Source organism: Entelurus aequoreus, linkage group LG02 (assembly GCF_033978785.1).
Source record: "Entelurus aequoreus isolate RoL-2023_Sb linkage group LG02, RoL_Eaeq_v1.1, whole genome shotgun sequence".
Taxonomy (NCBI): Eukaryota; Metazoa; Chordata; class Actinopteri; order Syngnathiformes; family Syngnathidae; genus Entelurus; species Entelurus aequoreus.
Genome location: NC_084732.1, coordinates 89735696 through 89747399, shown reverse-complemented (window position 1 = coordinate 89747399; position 11704 = coordinate 89735696). Strand labels below are relative to the sequence as shown.

At 45.2% G+C, this 11704-nt stretch overlaps 1 protein-coding gene across 1 annotated transcript; it reads left to right on the top strand.

Annotated features, from left to right (window-relative positions):
* Positions 1-3101: 3101 nt before the first annotated feature.
* On the top strand, positions 3102-7090 carry LOC133664855 (lysM and putative peptidoglycan-binding domain-containing protein 2-like). The gene is made up of 2 exons (XM_062069821.1): positions 3102-3518; positions 6785-7090. Exons 1-2 carry the CDS (start codon positions 3276-3278, stop codon positions 7088-7090), a joined length of 549 nt encoding a protein of 182 aa, XP_061925805.1. The 5' UTR covers positions 3102-3275.
* The last annotated feature ends 4614 nt before the right edge of the window (positions 7091-11704 follow it).

Genomic DNA, 11704 nt, shown 5'->3' with positions numbered 1-11704 from the left:
GTATGGGGGTGTATTAGTGGTCAAGACATGTTCTAGGGTGAAAGTGTAAAAGGCAGCATGTGTGATGGTATGGGGGTGTATTAGTGGTCAAGACATGTTGTAGGGTGAAAGTGTAGAAGGCAGCATGTGTGATGGTATGGGGGTGTATTAGTGGTCAAGACATGTTCTAGGGTGAAAGTGTAAGAGGCAGCATGTGTGATGGTATGGGGGTGTATTAGTGGTCAAGACATGTTGTAGGGTGAAAGTGTAGAAGGCAGCATGTGTGATGGTATGGGGGTGTATTAGTGGCCAAGACATGTTCTAGGGTGAAAGTGTAGAAGGCAGCATGTGTGATGGTATGGGGGTGTATTAGTGGTCAAGACATGTTCTAGGGTGAAAGTGTAAAAGGCAGCATGTGTGATGGTATGGGGGTGTATTAGTGGTCAAGACATGTTCTAGGGTGAAAGTGTAGAAGGCAGCATGTGTGATGGTATGGGGGTGTATTAGTGGTCAAGACATGTTCTAGGGTGAAAGTGTAAAAGGCAGCATGTGTGATGGTATGGGGGTGTATTAGTGGTCAAGACATGTTCTAGGGTGAAAGTGTAAGAGGCAGCATGTGTGATGGTATGGGGGTGTATTAGTGGTCAAGACATGTTCTAGGGTGAAAGTGTAAAAGGCAGCATGTGTGATGGTATGGGGGTGTATTAGTGGTCAAGACATGTTCTAGGGTGAAAGTGTAAAAGGTGTGATGGTATGGGGGTGTATTAGTGGTCAAGACATGTTCTAGGGTGAAAGTGTAAAAGCAGCATGTGTGATGGTATGGGGGTGTATTAGTGGTCAAGACATGTTCTAGGGTGAAAGTGTAGAAGGCAGCATGTGTGATGGTATGGGGGTGTATTAGTGGTCAAGACATGTTCTAGGGTGAAAGTGTAAAAGGCAGCATGTGTGATGGTATGGGGGTGTATTAGTGGTCAAGACATGTTCTAGGGTGAAAGTGTAAAAGCAGCATGTGTGATGGTATGGGGGTGTATTAGTGGTCAAGACATGTTCTAGGGTGAAAGTGTAAAAGGCAGCATGTGTGATGGTATGGGGGTGTATTAGTGGTCAAGACATGTTGTAGGGTGAAAGTGTAGAAGGCAGCATGTGTGATGGTATGGGGGTGTATTAGTGGCCAAGACATGTTCTAGGGTGAAAGTGTAGAAGGCAGCATGTGTGATGGTATGGGGGTGTATTAGTGGTCAAGACATGTTCTAGGGTGAAAGTGTAAAAGGCAGCATGTGTGATGGTATGGGGGTGTATTAGTGGTCAAGACATGTTCTAGGGTGAAAGTGTAAAAGGCAGCATGTGTGATGGTATGGGGGTGTATTAGTGGTCAAGACATGTTCTAGGGTGAAAGTGTAAATGGCAGCATGTGTGATGGTATGGGGGTGTATTAGTGGTCAAGACATGGGTAACTTACACATCTGTGAAGGCACCATTAATGCTGAAATGCTCTACATCAACGGCGAGGGTGTGGAGGGGGTCCACACCTTCAGGTACCTTGGAGTCCACATCTCTAACTACTTTTCCTGGACAGCCAACACCACATCAATCGTTAAGAAGGCTCAGCAGCGGCGACACTTCCTGAGAGTCCTCGGGAAGTACAACCTGCTGCTGACCTTCTACCGCTCGTCCATCGAGAGCCTGCTGACCTACTGTATTACAGTATGGTACGGCAGCTGCACTGCAGCAGACAGGGAGAGGCTGCAAAGAGTGGTCAAGACGGCTCAGAAGATCATGGGCCGCCCTCTCCCCTCTCTGATGGACATGTACACCTCCCGCTGCCTCAACAGAGCCAGTGCCACCATCAAGGACAGCACCCACCCTGGCTCTCACCTGTTCCACCTGCTGCCCTCTGGGAGGCGCTACAGGTGCATTAAAGCCAGGATGAACAGGCTAAAGAACAGCTTCTTCCCCAGGGCCGTAACCACCCTGAACAGACTTCCCCATTGACCCTCATAACTGCCTTCTCTTCGGTGCAATAACCCATTCCACCAACCACCCTGTTTCATCACCCATATTCATGTACATATTCATTTCACCCTCTGTATAGAGTGTACATTTGTTTTATCGCACTGTATGGAATGGCCTCAATCTCGTTACCCTGCGTAATGACAATAAAGCTGATTCTGATTCTGAAAGGTACATACAGCTTTTGGAGCAACATCAACGTTATCATGGACGCCCCTGCTTATTTCAGCAAGACGATGCCAAGCCAGGTGTTACAACAGCGTGGCTTCATAGTAAAAGAGTGCGGGTACTAGACTGGCCTGCCTGTAGTCCAGAGATTGAAAATGTGTGGCAGCTAAAATATGAGAAGGGAGACTGTTGAACAACTTAAGCTGTACATCAAGCAAGAATGGGAAAGAATTCCACTTCAAAAATGTGTCTCCTCACTTCCCAAACCTTTACTGAGTGTTGTTCAAAGGAAAGGCCATGTAACACACTGGTAAAAACTTTTTTTTTTTGCAGTGTTGCTGCCATTAAATTCTAAGATCATGATTATTTGCAAAAATAACAAAGTTTCTCAGTGTGAACATGAAATATCTTGTCTTTGCAGTCTATTCAATTGAATATAAGTAAAAAGGATTTGTTGTATTCTCTTTTTATTTCCCTAGAGGGGGGGTTACCCACATATGCGGTCCTCTCCAAGGTTTCTCATAGTCATTCACACGACGTCCCACTGGGGTGAGTTTTTCCTTGCCCGTATGTGGGCTCTGTACCGAGGATGTCGTTGTGGCTTGTACAGCCCTTTGAGACACTTGTGATTTAGGGCTATATAAATAAACATTGATTGATTGATTGATTTACCATTTACACAACTTCACTGCTTTTGTAGATCAATGGAATGATATGATATAATATGTACATTAATACAAGTTGACGTAACTTCGAGGGTTTGAAATATAAGTTATATAAATGTATAGATCAATATATGAATATGAATTCAGTGTGAAGAAGCAAGTGGGCAAATGAAGGCTCAGCTATGATTGTGTTTATTATTTTGAAAGCGTACCGGAAGCATATTATTGTTCTTGTTCCTGATTGGACGCGCTGACGTTGCCTACGTGATGACGTCACTTAGAGACGTAGGCAAGCGGCGTATTCTTGCTGCCCGCAACATGGCTGTGGTGTCTGGCTAACAGACTGCATGCGGCCATGGAAGTCTTCCTGAAGCCTAAAAGCGTTTTTTATTCGGCCGCTTGTGCTCCGTCTGCACGCTAACATCCAGCCAGCTCACTTCCTGTCCACACAAGATGGCGGACTTCCCGCCAGTGTTAGAAGAAGGAGGAGGAGGACGACTCGGCCAGCACATCTTCGCTCGCTCCAGGTCGGGTTCCGAGTCAGAAAGCGAACTGTCCCAAAGCTTGGCTCGCACTAAAATACGATCTTACGGAAGCACAGCCAGCGTCTCGGCCTCTCTGGGCGAAAAATACATCGAACATCGCCTCTCTGACGGCGACACTCTGCAGGGGATCGCCCTGAAATATAACGTGACGGTAAGTTCATATCATGACGTCATATCTGCAATATATATCTCTGAAATATCATGTCACGGTAACATAACTTTACATCTTAAACATCATGTGACGGTAAGTTGATATCTTAAACATAATAACGTCATATCTGAAATATAATGTGACGGTAAGTATATATTATATACAATAACGTCATATCTTAAACATAATGCGACGGTAAGTTGATATCTTGAACATAACGTCATATCTTAAATATAATGTAACGGTAAGTATATATTATATTCAATAACGTCATATCTTAAATATAATGTGACGGTAAGTTTATATATCAAACATAACTTCATATCTTAAATATAATGTGATGATAAGTTTGTATCTTAAATATAATAACTTTACATCTGAAATATAATGTGATGGTAAGTTTATATCTGAAATATAATAACTTTATATTTTATATCTTAAATATAATAACTTTATATCTTAAATATAATGTGACGGTAAGTTTATATCTTAAATATAATAACTTTATATTTTATATCGTAAATATAATAGAACTATATCTGAAATATAATGTGACAGTAAGTTTATATCTTAAATATAACTTTACATCTGAAATATAATGTGATGATAAGTTATTAAATGTAATATGTTCATATCCTAATTCTAATGTAGTGACGTTATTTATTATGTGCTGCCATGAAAGATAGTTTAATGTGACATCTTATTCATAATAATAATGTTTCAAGCCTTCCAGTCAAATACACATTTCAAGTAACTCTTGATGTTTGTGTTTAGGACTGCAACATTTAATTCAATCATTAAATCCATTAGAAAATATAGAAATATTCTGTTACTTTGTTTCATTATTGTAAGGGATAAAAATGGGCCAAAACCGTCCTGCACAGACCTGGAACTTGAAATGGTTTCTACGCCACATGACATATTTAATCATCCACAAGTATAATGCTTCTTAGAAAACAAATATGTAAGTTCTGCTAGGCTGAAGATGTTTATTTCCCATAAAGTTACCTGAATTAATGCCTACACTTGTGCTTTGCTATTTTAGTCTGCACCAAAATAAAAGCAAAGTGCTTCACTGTAAATATATGTATAAATAATGTACGAATAGACTTTTGTGACTAATTACGTGAACAAACTCCAAATACCAACACTGAAGTTATTCTTCTTTCCTTCTGCAGTCACGTGACCTGGAGGCCCTTCTGGGTTTCAGGCCATGGTCTATGTCACCATTAGACTACTGTTTATTAACACAAACACCCCATGGTCTATGTCACCATTAGACTACTGTTTATTAACACAAACACCCCATGGTCTATGTCACCATTAGACTACTGTTTATTAACACAAACACCCCATGGTCTATGTCACCATTAGACTACTGTTTATTAACACAAACACCCCATGGTCTATGTCACCATTAGACTACTGTTTATTAACACAAACACCCCATGGTCTATGTCACCATTAGACTACTGTTTATTAACACAAACACCCCATGGTCTATGTCACCATTAGACTACTGTTTATTAACACAAACACCCCATGGTCTATGTCACCATTAGACTACTGTTTATTAACACAAACACCCCATGGTCTATGTCACCATTAGACTACTGTTTATTAACACAAACACCCCATGGTCTATGTCACCATTAGACTACTGTTTATTAACACAAACACCCCATGGTCTATGTCACCATTAGACTACTGTTTATTAACACAAACACCCCATGGTCTATGTCACCATTAGACTACTGTTTATTAACACAAACACCCCACGGTCTATGTCACCATTAGACTACTGTTTATTAACACAAACACCCCATGGTCTATGTCACCATTAGACTACTGTTTATTAACACAAACACCCCATGGTCTATGTCACCATTAGACTACTGTTTATTAACACAAACACCCCATGGTCTATGTCACCATTAGACTACTGCTTATTAACACAAACACCCCATGGTCTATGTCACCATTAGACTACTGTTTATTAACACAAACACCCCATGGTCTATGTCACCATTAGACTACTGTTTATTAACACAAACACCCCATGGTCTATGTCACCATTAGACTACTGTTTATTAACACAAACACCCCACGGTCTATGTCACCATTAGACTACTGTTTATTAACACAAACACCCCATGGTCTATGTGAGACAAAACTGTGCCATGCACTTTATACTTATGAACAAGCAATGTGTTTGGAGGAGAAAAGGTGAGGCCTTTAATCCCAGGAACACCATGCCTACCGTCAAGCATGGTGGTGGTAGTATTATGCTCTGGGCCTGTTTTGCTGCCAATGGAACTGCTGCTTTAAATGGGACAATGAAAAAGGAGGATTAGCTCCAAATTGTTCAGGACAAGCTAAAATCATCAGCCTGGAGGTTGGGTCTTGTTGGGTGTTCCAACAGGACAATGACCCCAAACACACCTCAAAAGTGGTAAAGGAATGGCTAGAATGAAGGTTTTAGAATGGCCTTCCCAAAGTCCTGACTTAACGGTGTGGACAATGCTGAAGAAACAAGTCCATGTCAGAAAAGCAACACATTTAGCTGAACTGCAGCAATTTAGTGGTCACGCAGAAGCTTGTGGATGGCTACCAAAAGCGCCTTATTGCAGGTCAACTTGCCAAATAAGCAAATATTAACATTGCTGTATGTATACTTTTCACCCTCACATTTTCAGTAGACACATAATAAATTCATAAAAGAAGCAAACTTCATGAATGTTTTTAGTGAGCAACAAGTATGTGCTCCAATCACTACATCACAACAACAAGTATGTGCTCCAATCACTACATCACAACAACAACAAGTATGTGCTCCAATCACTACATCACAACAACAACAAGTATGTGCTCCAATCACTACATCACAACAACAACAAGTATGTGCTCCAATCACTACATCACAAACAAATAATAGTTGTAGAAATGATTGTAAAGTCAAGACAGCCATGACATGATGTTCTTTACACGTGTACGTACACTTTTGACCACCACTGTATATGAGACATAAATGAGGCATATATGAAACATAAATGGGACATATATGAGACATAAAAGAGACATAATGAGACATAAATGAGGCATATATGAGACATAAATGAGGCATATATGAGCCATAAATGAGGCATATATGAAACATAAATGGGACATATATGAGACATAAAAGAGACATAATGAGACATAAATGAGGCATATATGAGACATAAATGAGACATACTGCAAATGACTTTGCTATGACATTTTCCCAGATGGAGCAAATCAAGAGAGCCAACAAACTTTTCAGCAACGACTGCATTTTCCTGAAGAGCAGCCTCAACATCCCCGTAGCCACGCAGAAGCGCTACATTTTTAACGGACTGTCTCTAGAGTCTCCTGATGGGGACGACCAAGCAGCACAGCAGCAGGAAGACCAGAGACCTTGGCCTGAAGACTCCAAAGGTTCTGGACCCCCAGCAGAGGAGCTCTCAGCCCAAGACTTCTTGACCAGACTGGACTTACAAATCAAAAGATCCAAGCAGGCGGCAGCAAGACTGAAAGAAGAGGAAGTCAGGTGAGACTAATTATAGAATAGAAAGTACTTTATTGATCCCTGGGGGAAATTCAGCACCACAGTTCCCTCACAATAAACACTTAAGTATTTTTTACATATAAATACAGTCTATTATACAGCATTATTCACATGTGGGAGGTGTTGTCCATCATGTGAGTGTAGTGGGTGGGAGGTGTTGTCCATCATGTGAGTGTAGTGGGTGGGAGGTGTTGTCCATCATGTGAGTGTAGTGGGTGGGAGGTGTTGTCCATCATGTGAGTGTAGTGGGTGGGAGGTGTTGTCCATCATGTGAGTGTAGTGGGTGGGAGGTGTTGTCCATAATGTGAGTGTAGTGGGTGGGAGGTGTTGTCCATAATGTGAGTGTAGTGGGTGGGAGGTGTTGTCCATCATGTGAGTGTAGTGGGTGGGAGGTGTTGTCCATCATGTGAGTGTAGTGGGTGGGAGGTGTTGTCCATCATGTGAGTGTAGTGGGTGGGAGGTGTTGTCCATAATGTGAGTGTAGTGGGTGGGAGGTGTTGTCCATCATGTGAGTGTAGTGGGGTGGGAGGTGTTGTCCATCATGTGAGTGTAGTGGGTGGGAGGTGTTGTCCATAATGTGAGTGTAGTGGGTGGGAGGTGTTGTCCATCATGTGAGTGTAGTGGGTGGGAGGTGTTGTCCATAATGTGAGTGTAGTGGGTGGGAGGTGTTGTCCATAATGTGAGTGTAGTGGGTGGGAGGTGTTGTCCATCATGTGAGTGTAGTGGGTGGGAGGTGTTGTCCATCATGTGAGTGTAGTGGGTGGGAGGTGTTGTCCATCATGTGAGTGTAGTGGGTGGGAGGTGTTGTCCATCATGTGAGTGTAGTGGGTGGGAGGTGTTGTCCATAATGTGAGTGTAGTGGGTGGGAGGTGTTGTCCATCATGTGAGTGTAGTGGGTGGGAGGTGTTGTCCATCATGTGAGTGTAGTGGGTGGGAGGTGTTGTCCATAATGTGAGTGTAGTGGGTGGGAGGTGTTGTCCATCATGTGAGTGTAGTGGGTGTGAGGTGTTGTCCATCATGTGAGTGTAGTGGGTGTGAGGTGTTGTCCATAATGTGAGTGTAGTGGGTGGGAGGTGTTGTCCATCATGTGAGTGTAGTGGGTGGGAGGTGTTGTCCATCATGTGAGTGTAGTGGGTGGGAGGTGTTGTCCATCATGTGAGTGTAGTGGGTGGGAGGTGTTGTCCATCATGTGAGTGTAGTGGGTGGGAGGTGTTGTCCATCATGTGAGTGTAGTGAGTGGGAGGTGTTGTCCATCATGTGAGTGTAGTGGGTGGGAGGTGTTGTCCATCATGTGAGTGTAGTGGGTGGGAGGTGTTGTCCATCATGTGAGTGTAGTGGGTGGGAGGTGTTGTCCATAATGTGAGTGTAGTGGGTGGGAGGTGTTGTCCATCATGTGAGTGTAGTGGGTGGGAGGCGTTGTCCATCATGTGAGTGTAGTGGGTGGGAGGTGTTGTCCATCATGTGAGTGTAGTGAGTGGGAGGTGTTGTCCATCATGTGAGTGTAGTGGGTGGGAGGTGTTGTCCATCATGTGAGTGTAGTGGGTGGGAGGTGTTGTCCATAATGTGAGTGTAGTGGGTGGGAGGTGTTGTCCATCATGTGAGTGTAGTGGGTGGGAGGCGTTGTCCATCATGTGAGTGTAGTGGGTGGCAGGTGTTGTCCATAATGTGAGTGTAGTGTGGGTGGGAGGCGTTGTCCATCATGTGAGTGTAGTGGGTGGGAGGTGTGGTCCATCATGTGAGTGTAGTGGGTGGGAGGTGTTGTCCATAATGTGAGTGTAGTGGGTGGGAGGTGTTGTCCATCATGTGAGTGTAGTGGGTGGCAGGTGTTGTCCATAATGTGAGTGTAGTGGGTGGGAGGTGTTGTCCATCATGTGAGTGTAGTGGGTGGGAGGTGTTGTCCATCATGTGAGTGTAGTGGGTGGGAGGTGTTGTCCATAATGTGAGTGTAGTGGGTGGGAGGTGTTGTCCATCATGTGAGTGTAGTGGGTGGGAGGTGTTGTCCATCATGTGAGTGTAGTGGGTGGGAGGTGTTGTCCATAATGTGAGTGTAGTGGGTGGGAGGTGTTGTCCATCATGTGAGTGTAGTGGGTGGGAGGTGTTGTCCATCATGTGAGTGTAGTGGGTGGGAGGTGTTGTCCATCATGTGAGTGTAGTGGGTGGGAGGTGTTGTCCATCATGTGAGTGTAGTGGGTGGGAGGTGTTGTCCATCATGTGAGTGTAGTGGGTGGGAGGTGTTGTCCATCATGTGAGTGTAGTGGGTGGGAGGTGTTGTCCATAATGTGAGTGTAGTGGGTGGGAGGTGTTGTCCATCATGTGAGTGTAGTGGGTGGCAGGTGTTGTCCATAATGTGAGTGTAGTGGGTGGGAGGTGTTGTCCATCATGTGAGTGTAGTGGGTGGGAGGTGTTGTCCATCATGTGAGTGTAGTGGGTGGGAGGTGTTGTCCATAATGTGAGTGTAGTGGGTGGGAGGTGTTGTCCATCATGTGAGTGTAGTGGGTGGGAGGTGTTGTCCATCATGTGAGTGTAGTGGGTGGGAGGTGTTGTCCATAATGTGAGTGTAGTGGGTGGGAGGTGTTGTCCATCATGTGAGTGTAGTGGGTGGGAGGTGTTGTCCATCATGTGAGTGTAGTGGGTGGGAGGTGTTGTCCATCATGTGAGTGTAGTGGGTGGGAGGTGTTGTCCATAATGTGAGTGTAGTGGGTGGGAGGTGTTGTCCATCATGTGAGTGTAGTGGGTGGGAGGTGTTGTCCATCATGTGAGTGTAGTGGGTGGGAGGTGTTGTCCATCATGTGAGTGTAGTGGGTGGGAGGTGTTGTCCATCATGTGAGTGTAGTGGGGTGGGAGGTGTTGTCCATCATGTGAGTGTAGTGGGTGGGAGGTGTTGTCCATCATGTGAGTGTAGTGGGTGGGAGGTGTTGTCCATCATGTGAGTGTAGTGGGTGGGAGGTGTTGTCCATAATGTGAGTGTAGTGGGTGTGAGGTGTTGTCCATAATGTGAGTGTAGTGGGTGGGAAGGTGTTGTCCCATCATGTGAGTGTAGTGGGTGGGAGGTGTTGTCCATCATGTGAGTGTAGTGGGTGGGAGGTGTTGTCCATCATGTGAGTGTAGTGGGTGGGAGGTGTTGTCCATAATGTGAGTGTAGTGGGTGGGAGGTGTTGTCCATCATGTGAGTGTAGTGGGTGGGAGGTGTTGTCCATCATGTGAGTGTAGTGGGTGGGAGGTGTTGTCCATAATGTGAGTGTAGTGGGTGGGAGGTGTTGTCCATCATGTGAGTGTAGTGGGTGGGAGGTGTTGTCCATCATGTGAGTGTAGTGGGTGGGAGGTGTTGTCCATAATGTGAGTGTAGTGGGTGGGAGGTGTTGTCCATCATGTGAGTGTAGTGGGTGGGAGGTGTTGTCCATCATGTGAGTGTAGTGGGTGGGAGGTGTTGTCCATCATGTGAGTGTAGTGGGCGGGAGGTGTTGTCCATCATGTGAGTGTAGTGGGTGGGAGGTGTTGTCCATAATGTGAGTGTAGTGGGTGGGAGGTGTTGTCCATCATGTGAGTGTAGTGGGTGGGAGGTGTTGTCCATAATGTGAGTGTAGTGGGTGGGAGGTGTTGTCCATAATGTGAGTGTAGTGGGTGGGAGGTGTTGTCCATAATGTGAGTGTAGTGGGTGGGAGGTGTTGTCCATCATGTGAGTGTAGTGGGTGGGAGGTGTTGTCCATAATGTGAGTGTAGTGGGTGGGAGGTGTTGTCCATCATGTGAGTGTAGTGGGTGGGAGGTGTTGTCCATCATGTGAGTGTAGTGGGTGGGAGGTGTTGTCCATAATGTGAGTGTAGTGGGTTGGGAGGTGTTGTCCATCATGTGAGTGTAGTGGGTGGGAGGTGTTGTCCATCATGTGAGTGTAGTGGGTGGGAGGTGTTGTCCATCATGTGAGTGTAGTGGGTGGGAGGTGTTGTCCATAATGTGAGTGTAGTGGGTGGGAGGTGTTGTCCATCATGTGAGTGTAGTGGGTGGCAGGTGTTGTCCATAATGTGAGTGTAGTGGGTGGGAGGTGTTGTCCATCATGTGAGTGTAGTGGGTGGGAGGTGTTGTCCATCATGTGAGTGTAGTGGGTGGGAGGTGTTGTCCATAATGTGAGTGTAGTGGGTGGGAGGTGTTGTCCATCATGTGAGTGTAGTGGGTGGGAGGTGTTGTCCATCATGTGAGTGTAGTGGGTGGGAGGTGTTGTCCATAATGTGAGTGTAGTGGGTGGGAGGTGTTGTCCATCATGTGAGTGTAGTGGGTGGGAGGTGTTGTCCATCATGTGAGTGTGTAGTGGGTGGGAGGTGTTGTCCATCATGTGAGTGTAGTGGGTGGGAGGTGTTGTCCATCATGTGAGGTGTAGTGGGGTGGGAGGTGTTGTCCATCATGTGAGTGTAGTGGGTGGGAGGTGTTGTCCATCATGTGAGTGTAGTGGGTGGGAGGTGTTGTCCATCATGTGAGTGTAGTGGGTGGGAGGTGTTGTCCATCATGTGAGTGTAGTGGGTGGGAGGTGTTGTCCATCATGTGAGTGTAGTGGGTGGGAGGTGTTGTCCATCATGTGAGTGTAGTGGGTGGGAGGTGTTGTCCATCATG

Excerpts from the sequence above, each read along its gene's own strand:
- LOC133664855 (XM_062069821.1), top strand. The coding sequence starts at position 3,276 with ATGGCGGACTTCCCGCCAGTGTTAGAAGAAGGAGGAGGAGGACGACTC. Across the intron at positions 3,519-6,784 it reads CCCTGAAATATAACGTGACG|ATGGAGCAAATCAAGAGAGC; the intron begins GTAAGTTCATAT and ends ACATTTTCCCAG.